The sequence below is a fragment of the Chiloscyllium plagiosum genome, chromosome 31, assembly GCF_004010195.1.
Source record: "Chiloscyllium plagiosum isolate BGI_BamShark_2017 chromosome 31, ASM401019v2, whole genome shotgun sequence".
Taxonomy (NCBI): Eukaryota; Metazoa; Chordata; class Chondrichthyes; order Orectolobiformes; family Hemiscylliidae; genus Chiloscyllium; species Chiloscyllium plagiosum.
Window position 1 is genome coordinate 19599540 of NC_057740.1, and position 16748 is coordinate 19616287.

The 16748-nt window shown below is 37.9% G+C and overlaps 1 protein-coding gene across 1 annotated transcript; it reads left to right on the forward strand.

Moving 5' to 3' along the window:
• The first annotated feature begins 1875 nt into the window (after positions 1–1875).
• LOC122565298 (nuclear factor interleukin-3-regulated protein-like) lies at positions 1876–6138 on the forward strand. Its single transcript, XM_043721108.1, has 2 exons — positions 1876–2979; positions 5731–6138. Exons 1-2 carry the CDS (start codon positions 1983–1985, stop codon positions 5751–5753), a joined length of 1020 nt encoding a protein of 339 aa, XP_043577043.1. The 5' UTR covers positions 1876–1982; the 3' UTR covers positions 5754–6138.
• Positions 6139–16748: the final 10610 nt, after the last annotated feature.

Consider the following 16748-nt stretch of genomic DNA (forward strand, 5'->3'; position numbering starts at 1 on the left):
ATGACAGTCACTGTTTAAATCTCAAAGTTGTCATATGCAGATTAGAACTCTTTGGTTTGCATGTGGAAACAGGTTATATTATATGTCCATTTCTCCAGAAAATAACATTAGCTATGTACTGTTTTAGTGAAGTGTTTCTTCCTTTTTTAAGGTATATTTTATGGACAAATCATGCACACAAAATAGTTTAATATGTCTATGTAGAGTGACTACATTTTCAGGGTTAACTAACTAGTTTTCTAAATATGTACAAAGTTAGACAATAAATACATATCGTAAACTGTTCTAGCAACAACGTTTGGGTTCATTTTTTAAACTGTCTTCAATCTGATAGTGGTATCAATACTGGAGTGCCCAAGCTCTGTTTAAAAACATTCTGATGCTTAGCAAATGATCGAGAAAACTAAACTGTCAAAATTTGAAAGTACCTTTCTCTCGAACTAAAACTCAGTGTTAAATTACTCCTGTCAAAATCAGAAAAGAAGCATTCTCCGTCCTTGCACACTTTTAAGCCCTTTTGTTCTTAGAAATGCGATCTCACTTTTGTTGTCAGAATCTATTCTGTGTAGAGATGGCACGTGGGTGTTTATTTGACTGTTTCAGTTTCTTTGAAAAAGTCTAGACATGGAGGTGGCACACTAAGTGTTGGACTCATCGTGGTTAATGTAAAATTCTTGAACATTTTCGCTCGGTTCTTCCGAGCCGAGCAGTCTATTTCTGTTATCTCAAAATATGTCGGCTCTTTTATATACGAGCGGGAAACAAAAGAGGAAGACTTGAAGTATTCAGGTGAATAAAACATGTTTGAAGATAGTCGAATCTACTGGTGCTTTTATTACGCCGTTCGTATCTCAAGAACAGTTTTTTTTTGGTTTACTGTAATCTTCCCTTTGAACCTACTATACGTATTAGCACTGCATTATCTGCAGTTTTCATCCATTAGAATTAGTTGCCTTAAAGTAGTGAGATAAACAAATGCGAGAAGAGAAATTGACATGGGAGGAATGTGGAATAGAAATAAACCGTTCAAAAGTGGAAAAGATGCTGGGGGTAAAAGGAGAGTGGACAGTGTTTAAAGCGGAAATTCCAGTGAACAGAAACAAAAATGGAATACAGAGGGGAAATTTGAGAAAGATCAAATCGCCGGTACTGATGAAAGAAAAGTTCTGTAATATTGCAAATCTTTTAGTGCTGTGAGTACTTTAACAGTTAGGCGTTCAAGAAGCAAATCTAATCTCTCATCAAAAAATATTAGGTAACAAACAGCCAAAAAAAAATGCTTCCGCGGAGGGCACCAACAGCCCACATCTGATACCTTGCCTGTGAAACTCTTAGGTGCAGTACTACGGATGTTGAGAGATCTCTGCAACCAAAGTGGGAGCTCTTTGCTAGTTATTAGATATTGTTTTTATAACGGTGATTGAAATATATTGATAGGGGTGGGTATAGTGTCAACAAATATTCCAGTCTTGGCTGTATGGAATTAACCCCACCCTCAATTTATTCCATCTGCAAACACTAATATTGGTTGCAAAATCGCATCTTTCGCCACATTACAGGTATTACTGGCAGAAATGATCTTCCTTCTTTTGTTAACTCTGGTGCACGATTATAACAATTTTTTAATGTGGTTTTCGCAGATGTCCTAAACTGTAATTCGGGTACTGCAACAAACTTGGAACAGAGTTGTGAAGAGGGAGGTGTTGCAACGTGGAGTGGTCAGCAGCCGCGCATGTGCAGTAGCGGTTGGAGGCTGAGGGGCCCGCGGCGCCATGTTGGTGAGGTAGAGGCTGTCCATTGGACTTGTCAACCCTGCAGTCTCTGGATGGATTAGGAGTCGCTGTCGGCTCTCCAGCCACCGCTGAGTTACCTGTTGTGAAAGCTAAAGAATAAAAAAAAGCAAGAGAAAGCAGTCTTAAAGACAGAGTAAGTCCCCCGTCCCAATCCCTCGCTGCAGAGGCCTCATCCGCCCAGCCAGGGCCATGTTGTCCACATTCGACGCCATCGCGGACCTAGAGCCGCGGCCTTTGAAAAGCGGCAACTTAAGGGGCAAATACAGTGCCCGCAGGAAGAGAGAGTTCATGCCCGAGGAGAAAAAGGACGCCTCTTACTGGGAAAAGCGGCGGAAAAACAACGAGGCGGCCAAACGATCGCGCGAGAAGCGACGCTTCAATGACCTTGTGCTGGAAAGCAAAATGCTGGCCCTCAACGAGGAGAACGCCTGCCTCCGGGCCGAGCTACTCACCTTGAAGATGAGGTACGGCCTCATCAGCTCCGCAGCCTACGCCCAGGAAGCCCAGATCCTGCAAGGCTGCATGCAGAAATACTTCGCAAGGCACAGAGCGATAGAGATGGACTCTCACTTTCTGGAATTGGACAGCCCATTTCTGAGGGATAGCTGTTGCCATAGTCACACAACATATACCTCAGAAAATGTGTCTGTCAATCCTGTTGATTCCAGTTCACAACTTACAGGAATTAGCCCACTTCATATGAAGTGCAGTAGCCCTGCTTCGGTTAGAGTGCAGGAGCAAAACTCTGTAGATCTTTCTACGGATGAGTCCATAGTACATAATTCGTCTTTGAATCAATTAATATATTCCAGATACTCTCATACATTCAATGAAGCATATCCCTATCACAGACCTTCAAATACTTCCTCAAATGCAACAGAGGCAGACCCTAAAAACAGTAAAAGAGAGTCAGAAGATGATGCGGAAGACGAGCAACAGGTACCTAAAATGCATCATTTTTCTCCTGTCGGTAGTTGCAGATATAAATGCTCTACAACGCCCAAAGCAAATAGTTCTGCCCTTCCTCACAAACTGAGAATTAAGGCAAAATCAATGATTGCAAAAGAAGAAAAGGATGATGCAGAATTTGATCTTGAGATGCCATGGAAGGATGAACCCCGCCTCGCAAAGGCTAGAAGTGCCTCATTGACAGAGATTAGGGACATAGATGTGCGTTTCTGTGGAGGTATTTGCAATTACAAAGCAGCATTTAGACCTTTTATTCCATTATCGATTTGCCATTCAGTTTAATTGAAGAATTTATTAATCATCACCATACATTGAGCAGAGTTTGTTTAATATTTCCTAATTCTGTTTTCTTGACTTTTTAAAATTAATCAGAAACAGCGTAGTCTCAAAGTTGAAGTTTTTTTTTAAGGCTGAACAGGCTGAGTAGTCTGCTCCTCCTATTTCAGCTTCCAAAGTTTTTAAACATTTTAATAGTGCTGTGGATAAAAGATTAGTATATTTTATTGGTAGGTCTGTCTAAATTATATGTATTATACATTTTTGTTATTAATATCACATTGATAGCAATATTGAAAAGAAACATCTTAGTGCAATTATAAATACACTTTAATACATGCTTGATCATAATGGTGAGCAATGAAGTTGTGAATTATGAACTGAAATTTCATTTTATCTAAATAACTTACTGGTTGCTGGCAATTACCTTTTTTTGTTGAGCTGTCTGTTTTGTGCTACATCATATCTGATTGGGTTAAATTGATGTGCATTGCATAAACAAAAACAAACTCTTATAAAAAATGAACATTAGAAAAACAGGCACGCACCCTGTTAGCTTGAGGGTTTAAGAAATAACACTTCTTCCGAAGATGTTAAAATGCAGTTCAGTTTATGCTAATAGTCTTCATCTTTTTGACACTTCTTCACTTATCATGGAAGCAATCAAAACTTAAGCATGCTGACCCAAGGCAAGAAATGACTAAATACATATAAAAATGATTTACTTATACCAATGTTAAACTGACAGTTTTTTTATCACTATTATTGTCAACAGTAAATTGTTAGCTTTGAATTTCGCAAGTACTTTGGTTGGTTTATGCTGCTTACAAGCGTGAACCTGCTGAACGATATTGTTCTTTTTCACTTCTTATGTTGGATTGCCTAAATTCAAGCTTGGTAATAAATTCTTCAATCAGAGGCATTTTCTTTAAGCACACCTTATATTTTTATTTCTTATAACCTGGATCCATTCATAGATGCAAGTGAATTAGTTACCTTTAAATATGTAAAACAAATTTTTGCAGAAATAACCGTTTTTATGAATGTTTTAATTGGTGTTTTGGTGTTTTCATTTGTGGTGATACTGACCTGTTAAAGATATAACCAAAATCAGCAAGAGTTAATGGCATGAAATGGTTCTTTGGAGGTAGCAAGCCATATTGTCTCAGCAAAGTGACGATTAGCTATTTTTTAAGTTTAAGCGTTGAGAGCTGTATTTATAGTAGAATTTGGAGGTGTGACCAGAGGCAAGTAAGCTCATAATTTTTATCTTCTGCCTTTGGAAAGATTTCTTTGAAGTTTGCCTAGGGAGGTGATGGCTAACTGCTCATTAGTAGCAGATTGCCAATTAAATTGCCTCACGGTAGAACATTTGTCAGATCCTATCTGTGCAGGCAAGCCCCTGCCATGACCTCTGGCAACAGTTTGGGGTGGCCCTCATTGAATTTAACCCCAACCCCATTAGAGGCATGCAAGCTGCCCAGTACAGGTGCTTTATTTTCATAATGATAGTCTGGCAACATTGACTGGTCTTAACTTTCTTCTTGAGGCTACCGTCTAATTGATCGCCTTCTCAAAATTTGCTCTTTGGGTCCCACCTGACATTTATGGGTTCCAGATCCCCACTCTGACAGATTTGGGACCCTTGAACAAATGTTCAACCCTGAACATTAGCAAGTTATTTAACTGGTGCAGTTATCTTGGCCTCGTTGGTTTACCCTAACTTACATGCAGGAGGAACTGGGGAACCATGAGAAGCAACTGATTCATTTCTTAGTCATTTAGGCAGAAATGCTGAAATCAACTGCAACCACCTGTATCAACCCCAATCTGGACCTCCATTATTGCCTAACTTGAGGTCAGTGAAACAGAGATCCAATGAGTAACTTTTCTGACCTGTGTGAAACTGATTAATTATTTCTCCACTAATCACAGTGGTCTTCGTAATGAGTCTCAAATATTGAATATGAACATTGGCATGGATTTGTTCGGCCATATGGCCTGATTCTGTGTGATATACTCTGTGCCATGTAATTGGGGGAGGTGAAAATTGATATGTTAGTTATTGTGGTTGAAGCCAAAATGACTGCGGTCAACAATGACCTTTATAAGAACCTAGTGGATTTTTGATCTGCAGCAAAGGGATGGCAATCACTGCTAACCTAAAAAAAAGTGATCACTAAAATGTTGACATTGCAGTAACTTGAGTTCCCTAATTACAGTGTGATTGATTTCTGTCTCCATCTAGCATTAATCAGAATAATCAACTAGCTAGACTGCAAAGCAGAACTTAAATTGGATTAGACATGGACATAGAATTATGCTAAAAGCTGCAATATAATCACTAAAAGTATTATTTTAAAATAAATGGTTAAATGATCTAAATGCTACAAAAAATAGTTCTTCAAGGAGTAACAGCACTTAATTATTATGACTTGGTTCACTGTTAAAATCTCCTTCAACAAGGATGAAAATTTTCAGTAGATTTTACAGCTAGGACGTGATATAAAGAGACTAAGTTCATGTCATTCACTGACTCTGTAATTATTGCTTTATAAAGATTGTAACAGCTTAAATATGTAGGAGCATAATTCAACAATGTCTATATTTTTATGTTTAATTGTGCATATTGCAAAAGTTACAATCCATTTTACAAATCGTCATGCAGAGTTTCACTGTCCACAATTTCTAGGAGTTATGGCCAAGTCAAGATGAGAAAAGACCTTCATACAAATCAAGTTCACTCAGCTTGTCATCTAACTGCTATTTGAAGCCACTTTTTTTTGAATTGCATCAGTTTTGTATTGAGTGTTCTTAAAAAAAAAATTATTGAACGATATTGAAGTTTTTTTAAAGATAAGTTTTCTCTTTGCCTTCAAGTAATATAAATATTGACCCCTAAGGCGCAGAATCTTTTGAATTAATGTTGTATTCTTTATGTGGCAATTACTTGCTCTTGAACATGAACAACTTTGGAAAGATGTATTGCTGAGAGTCTGAGTTGCTGCAGCAAAGTGCATTCTTAATTACAAACAAAAACAGAAGTTGCTGGAAAAGCTCAGCCAGCCTGGCAGCATCTGTGCAGAGAAATCAAAGTTAACGTTGTGGGTCCAGTGACTTTTCTTCAGAACCGGATCTGAAATGTTAATTTTGATTTCTGTTCACAGATGCTGCCAGAACTGCTGAGATTTTCCAGCAACTTCTGTTTTTGTTTCTGATTCACAGCATCCATAGTTCTTTTGGTTTTTATTTTGTATTCTTAATTGTTTGTACTCTGGAACTAAATATCATGATGGTCGAAACTCCAGTGTTCATTACATCATGACAAGGAATCTTTTCCATTCTTACTGGCTGCTTTTGGCATGTGTTGGAAGGATGTGCTTGTTGATTTTCAACCTGTTTGGTTGTATTTTGAACACACTGTCCTTGGCCATCAAGTCCAAAGGTGGTTTCTGAACTGGAGCTTCTGGCCTGTAGGCAAGGTGCCACCCGCTGTGTTATAAGGCCTCTACTTACTATAGCCCTCAATTTACCAGATTTATTGAATACAGTCCAGCTTGGTATGATGTGAGTTAAACTGAACATCTGGTTCAGTACTTAACCATCTTGATACATAATCATGTTCATAACACATATATAACATTTGTAATTTACAGAACTGTGACATTTATTAAATGATGTATTGCTGTTTGTGAAATATTTTCTATATAATTCTTGTGGCTAAGCGCCAAGTAACAGTGTGTTTTGATTGATTCAAATGTATTTATAAAGTTCACTTGGCTAATCGGCAAATCATTAAATCTTTTTGAGAAAATGTCTATTAAAATTTATTATTTCAAACAAACTAATACATTAGAGAATGAGTATAAAGAAAGATGAATTGTGTATGTTGCAAAAATAAAAGACTGATCTCCACAGCAATAATGCGATGAGTTTATTTTTAAAAACTTGTGAGTAAAATGCTACATGTGGATTTTACATTTAAGTCAATGATGAAAACAGTTTATCACAGCAAGCTTTAAAGTACGCCCAGTTAAAAGCAACTCACAATAAGTTTTGACATACATAGTTTTATCTGGTGTTCAGCAGTCTTACGTAAGGAATTGTTATCATCGATAAAATATTGTGTCACTATTTCTTGGAAAAAGACCGCATGCCATTTTGGCAGTATGCCAACATTTTTAATAGTTATTTTTGTTGAAAGGCCAACATTTTTAACAGTTATTTTTATTGAAAGAAAATGTCAACCTTTGAAGAAAAACAGGGAAAGCCAATCAGGTTGTTAAGTTTTGTTTAAGGAGACATGGTTTTTAAGCAGTTAACAATTGTATTGATTTTGAAGTCACATTTGCCCTAAATATTACACTCGTGTGTGATAGTTTTCATAGGCGTTATAGGTCATTTTTATAGCTTACAGTTTTTGCTCCCTTGCATGCAGGTGAGTAATCTTGTTAATTTTGTAAGACCATTATTATCTTAAGTGCCAATTGCTAGAGTTTCTTAGCATCTTGGTAGTATTCCTTATATTCCATTTATGAAAAATTGCTTGCATAATTTATGATTCTCATTTTGTCCCCAGTTTAATTCCTTTCTTTAGAAAGGAACCGATTAGTGTTGATTTTTAGAATGGTTTGATAAAATCCCACTCAATAAGCTCGTTAGAAGAATTAAAGCATTTGGGATAGTAAGTGATGTCCTGGCATGAATTAATGATTGACCAACAGACAGAGAACAGACAATAGGAATCATTGGGTCTTTTTTGTTTTTTGCAGACTGTAATTAGTGGATATTGCAAGATATCGGTACTTGAGCTGTTGTGAGCTGTTCACCGTACGATCAATAATTTTGAGGTGCGGACCAAATGTAATATTTTCAAATTTTTGGATGGTGCAAAGCTAAGTGGCAATGTGTGTTGTAATGAAGATGTAAAGCAGCTTCAGGAGAATTGGACAGGCTTAGAGAATGGGCAAGAACGTGGCAGAGGGAATATAATGTGGAATATTGTGAAGTTATCTACTTTGGTATGAGGAAAGGATGTGCAGATTATTTCTTAAATAGTAGTAGGTTGGAAAGTAGACGTACAATAGAACCTAGGTGTCCTTGTTGATGTGTCACTGAAGGCTAATAAGCAGGCTAATAAGGCTAATGGAATGTTACCCTTTATTGAATGAGGATTTGAGCACATGAGCACAGAGGTCTTTTCTCGATTATATTGGTTAGGCCACATCTGGAGTATTTGTGCAGTTATAGTTTCCTTATCTCAGGAAAGATTGACATGGAAGAAGTGCAATAAAGATTTAGCAGGCTTCTTCTTGGGTTGGCAGGTCTGTTCTACAAAGAAAGATTCAAGACACTAGGCCTATATTCTCTGGAGTTTTGAAGTATTTGAGGTGATTTCATTGAAACTTACAGAATATTTAAAGTGATAGGGCAGATGTCAGTAGAATGTTTCTTTTAGTTGGAGAGTCAAGAACCAAGGGGCAGAATTTAAAAATAAAGGGGATGTCACTTGGTCCAAGATGAGGAGAACATGTTTTACTCAGAGTTATGTTTCTTTAGAATTTTCTGTCACAAAAGGCTATGGAAGTTCAGCCTTAGAGTAGCTTTGAGTTTGGGATTGATAGATTTCTGATTACCATGATAATTATTAATACCACTGTGATCCAGGGTTATGGGAATGGGATGGTTACAGGACATTGAAGTGTTTGGACAACCAATGATTTTATTGAATAGAGGGGCAGGATCAATGGGCTGAATGGCCTACTGTTCCTATGTTTGTAACAAAATAATTTTTAGTATAGAACAATATGTTGTACTGAGTAGAAGTGTTAGACATTGGAAAGTCATGATTTCATACAGGTGTTAATCTGTATATTTAGTTTTTGTGTAGTATCAGTAAACCATAAAATGTGTTTTGTTTAGTCATTCCAATGTAAGGACACTTAGAATTATTATTTTCAAAATGGTCATGATGAATTGAGCACCTTAATAGTCAAAATACAAAGATGAAGAACTGTTTTTTGGTTAAATTTCCATTTTTAATTTCTGAGTAAAATTAACTATTATGCTCTAATAATTATATAACAATGATCTGTACTTCACACAATTTTCTAGAATCAAGCTCAATGTTCAGGGGATGTGAATTCAAGTTTCATTATGGTAGATGGTAAAATTTGAATTCAATAAATGTCTCAACAAAAAAAAATTAGCCCAGTGGCCACAATGTGACTAATCACTGTAAAATCACATGAAAAAAATTCCCATCTGCTTCATTAAAGGAAGGAAGTCTGGCGTTCTTACCTGGTATGGTCAACATGTGACTCCTGATCCACAACAATATGGTTGTCTGTTAACAGATCTCTGCGCATTTCAGGTTGGGCAATAAATCAGTAACACCCACACACCATAAACTATTTGTAGGTGTATTTAGACTAGCTTTCTGAAGAAACAAAACCTATAGAACTACTGCTGTAGCCAACTTAATGACTAATGTTGACAAGTAAGTCAGATAATGGTAGAACAATTTAGGTTTCTGCTATTTGCTGTGAAGAAAAAAAATCACTGTTTTATTCTCTCAAATTATTACTTATGTGTTTCTGATTTCCATTTTTTCCCATACATTTTCTAGATCTGGATTTTCAAGTTATGACAATATTCTGCCATTATTACTTGTGTGAAATAGAGTCAATATGATACATCTTTTCATCCATGTAACTGTGACACTGCATGCTGGAAATTCAGAACCGTGTACTGTCTAGATAATTGTCTTTTCAAAATATTAAAAATGTTAATGACCTTATTTGTTTTAAACTTGCATTTGCTGAGTTTAATTTCTGTAGGAGAGTGTTCATAAACAAATCTTAAATGAAGTTGTATGTTGTAAATTTGTTTCATGAGGACCATGGAAGTAGTCACCATATTTTACACAGCTCATTTTCTGGAAGCATTAGATCAGTTTTTACAAGGCTTGTAACCTCAATTTTAAGAAAATATTTAATCCACTTATACTGAGGTTGTGACCAGAAGTTAACATTTTAATGATGGTTTCCCTTCTGTTAACTGTATATCCCTCCTGTTTGGCTCTTAAGCACATACATACAACATACGTAAGATCTCACCAAGGTTGTTGAGTGGTTCAGAGATAGCACTTTTGCTGGTGTGTTAAAGTTTTCTGGGTTTACACCCGACGCTGAGGCCTTCAGAATGAACTCAGTACTGTAATGTCGTATCAACCTAGGGGAAGGCAACACTATTGAAGGTTGTTTTTTGAATGAGATGTTATTGCTGAAACTGTGTTTTCCTTTTGACGGATATTTTTATACATGCCTCTTTGGCTGAATCTCCAGCTAGAAACAAAATAATTTTGCCTTGCAATTTAAAATGAAACCACTTATTTTGAGTGTTTGTTGTTTTACTAAGTATTTTTACACTGAAATCTTATGGTATAGATTTAACTTGAGATCATGGTGGAGAAGGTGGAAAGGAAGGGTGCTATCTTATATCCACAACTTGGGAGGGGAACAAATCCTCTAGGTATGCCCAAAGGTTAATGGACAAACAAAGCCTCAAAGTCTAATGCTGAAAATTGAGTCATGGACGCAGTGCCATAAAAAGTTCAATCATTTCACAAGTGGACAAGGCTGTTAAAATCATTCTCAAATTCAATAATTAACATTTGCCTCAGCAATTGCCCCAATCTATTGTGTGAAGGTATGAGAAGGGTTGACCGGGCTGTTATGTTTCAAAGTGGTGTTACTGGTATAACAGCTGCATTACACATGACATCATAGTGTGCTAGCGTTGTGTACTTTGGTCCATAAGTGTGGGCAGCACGGTGGCACAGTGGTCAGCACTGCTGCCTCACAGCGCCAGAGACCCGGGTTCAATTCCTGACTCAGGCGACTGACTGTGTGGAGTTTGCACATTCTCCCCGTGTCTGCGTGGGTTTCCTCTGGGTGCTCCGGTTTCCTCCCACAGTCACAAAGATGTGCGGGTCAGGTGAATTGGCCATGCTAAATTGCCCGTAGTGTTAGGTTAAAGGGATAAATGTAGGGGTATGGGTGGGTTGCGCTTCGGCGGGTCGGTGTGGACTTGTTGGGCCGAAGGGCCTGTTTCCACACTGTAAGTAATCTAAGTGTGCATGCTTGCCACAGACAATATGCAGAAATTCAAATGGCACTTGGGTAATATCCACTAATTTCTAAAAAGTGATAGCAAACTGAATTTTTCACATGTTGGCTTTATGAACCAAATTCTCATGGATGAAAAACTGGGGTGGGACTGCTTTCTGATCTAAAATCTGCAGGATATTGGCAGTGGGGCTTGAGGGAGTGGTGGGGAGGTTAGAGGGAAGAATGGTGCAACAGTCACTGACCTGGAATTATCTCCTTAATTATTTTTATTAAAGGTGATATTCTTAAGGTCAGAACACCAATCAATGACGTTCCAGCTTCAGAGATGCACCCAGCAATATTACAAGACAGTGTCCTCAGCAACATTTAAAAGCTTGACTAAAACGTTGCAGGAAATAACTGGATGGTGAATGCTTGGAACTCTCTTTCACAAACAACAATAATGTAGAATAGACCAGCCACCTTCCTTAAGTGTTCCTGTAATTTATTTTGTATTTTTTATGTATTGCTGTTTGAAGCAGAATGCAAAACAAAATCATTACAAGAACATTGTTCTCATTAGTAAATGAAAGCACAAAGAGAGAGAAAGAGATGAAGAATTGTTATCTGGCAAATGAAAAGAGAAGAAAATGTTGCACTGAAAATTATTAGATCATGAGATACTTTACTATAAGTAGCCATTATGTGGAAATGCAGAAGTTATAGCACAGTGACATGCACGTGATCCAAATGGTCTGTGGTGCAGTTCATGTTCCAGGTGAGCAGTTCAAACCACCACTTGATCTCACACTAGTAACATATCATTGTATTTATTTCTCCCTCTAGTATCTACTTAACTTCATTTTAAATGCAACTAAGCGGTTTACCTCATCTAATCCACATTCTAACCACTCTGGGTAAATGCATTTTGCCTGAATGCCCAACTGGAAATGGTTGTGGCTATTTTATGTTTATGGCCCTTAATTTGATCTCTCCAGTCAGTGTGAACATATAGATGTCTCCACTTGTCAAGTACCATTATAACCTTAAAACTTCCTAAATGATTACCCTTCAGCCTTTTCTTAATAGAAAATGCCTCAGCCATACAACAGGCTCCTGTATAAATGTAGACATAAGAACGTAAATGGTGGATGGTTGACAAAAACATTACAAGCAAAGGTTCCAACAGGAAGTCAAATTCTGCAAAGATGAGCTGCAAACAAATGCATGGTTTTTAATGTGTTGACGTCTGAATTTATGGTGACTGCTACAGTCAGTATTCAATTCCAAACACACAGACTACTGAAGATAGTATCCATGCTCATCATGTTTAATTGAAGTGATGGAAATTTATAACTGTAAAAATTCTTCAAGATAGATGTTTGTTTTACACACTGGACAAAGCAAGCTTATTTGCTCGATACTGCAAATTGCCAATTAGGTTGAGCAGGGTTTTACAGCAAAGTGACAAATAAATTTTACACCATAATAGATAGGTGGAGTGATCTAGCACTATTTACCTGAGATGCAATCAGTTCTTTTTTCAAAATAGTAATTATATTATGAAGTATAATCTTTCTCTTTCCAAAGATTTCCTGCTGCTGCAAATGTTGTGGTGTTCAAATCAATGATTAAATATTCACTTTTCCAACAAATTCTTGCAAATTAGAAATTATTAACAATGCAATTGTACTTCATCTTTGTGAGAATTAAATAATTAATCTTTGTGAATGCAATGTTCCATTCATTGTAAAACAGCATGTGACCTTTAAAAGTGCATAATTAGAAATATGACCAAATCAGATCAATTGGATATATTAGGAATTAAATATTAGGCCATTGCCAACCCACAGACGTCACTATATGCCAGAAAGCACTCAGACAAAAACATCCTTATCAAAGCTACCAGTAACACTATTGGTATTTTATTTATGAAAGAAAGTGACAGACAAACATATTAGGATTTTATTTCCATGTTTTCATATTTTAAATTTGAATTAAGTTGTCATGGCCCATTCTGGCTACTCTAGTTGACACAAACAATACAAATTCATGATCTAGATCTTTCTGCCTCTCAAACATAGAGAAAAAAATGTTAATAGATGCTGGAAATGTCCAGCACCTGAAGCCTACAGGAAATTTCTAATTCCTGGGTGTGCCTTTCAGAGATGCAGGGCAAACATTTTGAAGTGTAAACTAATCAAGTGAGATGCCCAGAAATCAATACTAGTTTTTAACATTACTTTCAATTGTACATATTGATCTAACAGAGGAAGGGTAATTGTTTTGCAAGTCTTTTGAAGATAAAATGGCTGGTTTGTAGTTGGCATTTTCTAGATTGGTTGCTTTCAAACAATTGAATGAGTTGATTGGTTGGATTTATGTTAACGGTGACAGATTCTCAGGTTTAAGTAAACTTAAGCCAATCAGAGAAGTGTGACTGGTGTATTCTCTTGTACATTGTTTTTAAAATCCTACACAATGTGACAGTTACTATTTGGACGACCTTTTTAAGGTCACATAATGACATTTTACAGTTAGAATCAGAATATTCAATTGATACTTCATAAAGATTAATTATTTAGTTCTTACAAAGGTGAAGTGCCTTAGCACTTTTGCAATCTTTTAATTTTGTTTAAATATGTTGGAAAAATAAATACTTTATAATTTAGGGGGGAGATGCCACTGGTGTCCAAAGCCAGGCATTCATATAAATACAGTATATGGTAATTAACAGATTTTAAATTCAGTTTTAAAATAAGAATCATATTTCCTGAGATAGGCATTTACATAAACACACACTCAGCAGTTACAGTCTGGCAACTTAATGTCCCAGGATACACATGCTACAGGAAGGATAGAAAGGGGGCAAGAGAGGAGGGGGAGTGGCGTTTTTTTGTAAGGGATAGCAATACTGCTGTACTTATGGAGGATATTCCTGGGAATACATCCAGGAAACTGAGAAATAAGAAAGGGATGATCAACTTATTGAGATTGTATTATAGACCCCCTAATAGTCAGCAGGAAATTGAGAAACAAATTTGTCAGGAGATTTCAGCCATAAAGGTTACCTCAGAGTACAATGGTATCTTGATCAAATGGGTCAATGGGCTGAGGAGTGGCAGATTGAGTTTAATTTAGAGAAATGCGAGGTGCTACATTTTGGAAAAGCAAATCAGAGCAGGACTTATACACTTAATGGCAAGGTCCTGGGGAGTGTTGCAGAACAAAGAGACCTTGGAGTGCAGGTTCAAAGTTTCTTGCAAGTGGAGTTGCAGGTCGATAGGATAGTGAAGAAAGCTTTTGGTATGCTCTCCTTTATTGGTCAGAACATTGAGTATAGGAGGTCATGTTGCAGCTGTACAGGACATTGGTTAAGCCACTATCTGAATATTGCGTGCAATTCCGGTCTCCTTATTGGAAGGATATTGTGAAACTTGAAAAAGTTCACAAAAGATTTACCAGGATGCTGCCAGGCTTGGAGGATGGGGAATAGGGAGATGCTGAATAGGCTGGGGCTGTTTTCCTGGAACATTGGAGGCTGAAGGGTGAGCTTATAGAGGTTTATAAAATCATGAGGGGCATAGATAGGATAAATAGACAATGTCTTTTCCAAAGGGTGGGGGTGTCCAAAACTAGAGGGCATAGGCTTAGGGTGAGAGGGGAAAGATATAAAAGGGAAACCTTGGCCTAATGGGCAACTTTTTCACACAGAGGGTGGTGCGTGAATAGAATGAGCTGCAAGATGAAGTGGTGGAGGCTGGTACATTTACAACATATAAAAAGGTATCTGAATGGGTAACTGAGTCTGGCTGCAGCTCGTCTCAGATCATATGGATTGTTGGAGCATACAGGAGGCAGAGAGATAGTAGCTTCAGGGAGGTAGGCATACCATAGGTTCAGTCAGGTAAGATGGGTGATTATCAGATGAGGTAACCAGGTAGCAGAGGAGTCTCCTGTGGCTTTTCCCCTTTCAAACAAGTATACTGGTTTGGATACTGTTGGGATATTACAGCAAAGGGCCTGTTCTTGTGTTGTAATTTTCTTTGTTCTTTGTTCTTGGGAGAATAGCCTTTTGGGGAAAATAGCAACAACAGACAGGTCTTAGACACAACGAGTGGCTCTACTGTAAAGAAGAGCATGGCAAAATCCAAATGAGTAATTGTGAAAAGGGACTCACTAGTTAGGATCGCAGACAGGTGTTTCTGTGGCCATGAGTGAGACTCTTGGGTGGTGGTTACCTCCCTAGTATTAGGGTCAAGGACGTCTTGGAGCAGTTGAGGCAAATTCTTAAAAGGGAGTGTGAACACCTGGAGGGCATTGTGTACATTGTTACCAATGACATAAATAGAAAAAGGGATGAGGTCCTGCAGAGTGAATGTAGAGAGTTAGGCAGGAGTTAAAATGCAGAACCTCAAAGGTAATAATTGCTGGATTACTCCCAGTGCTACATGCTAGTGAGGGTATGAATAGGAGGATAGAGCAAATGAATGTGTGGCTGAAGAGCTAGTGCAGGGGACAGGGCTTTAGACTTTTGGATCATGGGGCAGAAGTGACCTGTACAAAAGGGATGGGGGACCAATATCCTGGTGGTGAGATTTGCTGGAGTTATTTGGAGGAATTAAACTATTGTGGCAATATTCTGGCCACTTTTTATGGTATTAGACAGGAACTTTCAGAAGTTGAATGAGGGAGGCTGCAGGTAATGGAGCATCTGGCAAGTGGGAGGCTTTCAAAAACAAGATACTGAAAGTTCAGGGACAGCATGTTCCTGCTAGTACAAAGGGCAAGGCTGGCAGGATTAAGGAACACTGGATGATTAGAGATATTGAGGGTCGAATAAAAAAAAGGAGGAGGCACATGTTAAGTATAAGCATCTAGGATCAAGTAAATCCCTTGAAGAGTACAGAGGGTATAGGAGTACACTGAAGCCGGAAATCATAAGGGCAAAAGAGGGGACATGAGACAGCTTTAGCAGACAGGGTAAAGGAGACTCCAAAAAGATCCAAAAAGGTATATCAAGGGCAGAACAGAAAATAGGGATAGAATGGGCTCCTTAAAATGCTCAAAGGTCAATAAATCCCCAGGGTATTGTGGGATGCTGGAGAAGAATTTGTGGGGCCCCTAGAGGAGATGTTTGTATCATCAACTGCCAGAAACTGGAGGGTGGCTAATGCCGTGCCATTATTTAAGAAAGGGTGCAAGGGAAAGCCAGGGAACTATAGACTGGTGAGCCTAATGTCAGTGGTGGGTGGATTGTTAAGAGGGATTCTGAGAGACAAGATTTACATGTAGTTGGAAGGGCAAGGACTAATTATGGATAGTTAGCATGGCTAGGAATGAGGGAAATATTGTCTCACAAATTTGATTGTGTTTTCTGGAGAGGTGACCAAGAAGACAGATGAAGGTAGGACGGTAGACATTGTCTGCACGGTCCTTAGCAAGATTCCGCATGGTAAACTGTTTAGTAAGGTTAAATTACATGGGAGCTGAAAATGTGTTGCTGGAGAAGCGCAGCAGGTCAGGCAGCATCCAGGGAACAGGAGAATTGACGTTTCGGGCATAAGCCCTTCTTCAGGAATGGGATTTACATGGGAAA

Bases quoted from the DNA above. Each gene is read 5' to 3' on its own strand.
- LOC122565298 (XM_043721108.1), top strand. From the start codon at position 1,983: ATGTTGTCCACATTCGACGCCATCGCGGACCTAGAGCCGCGGCCTTTG. The intron at 2,980-5,730 runs GTATTTGCAATT...CACAATTTCTAG, and splicing joins AGATGTGCGTTTCTGTGGAG to GAGTTATGGCCAAGTCAAGA.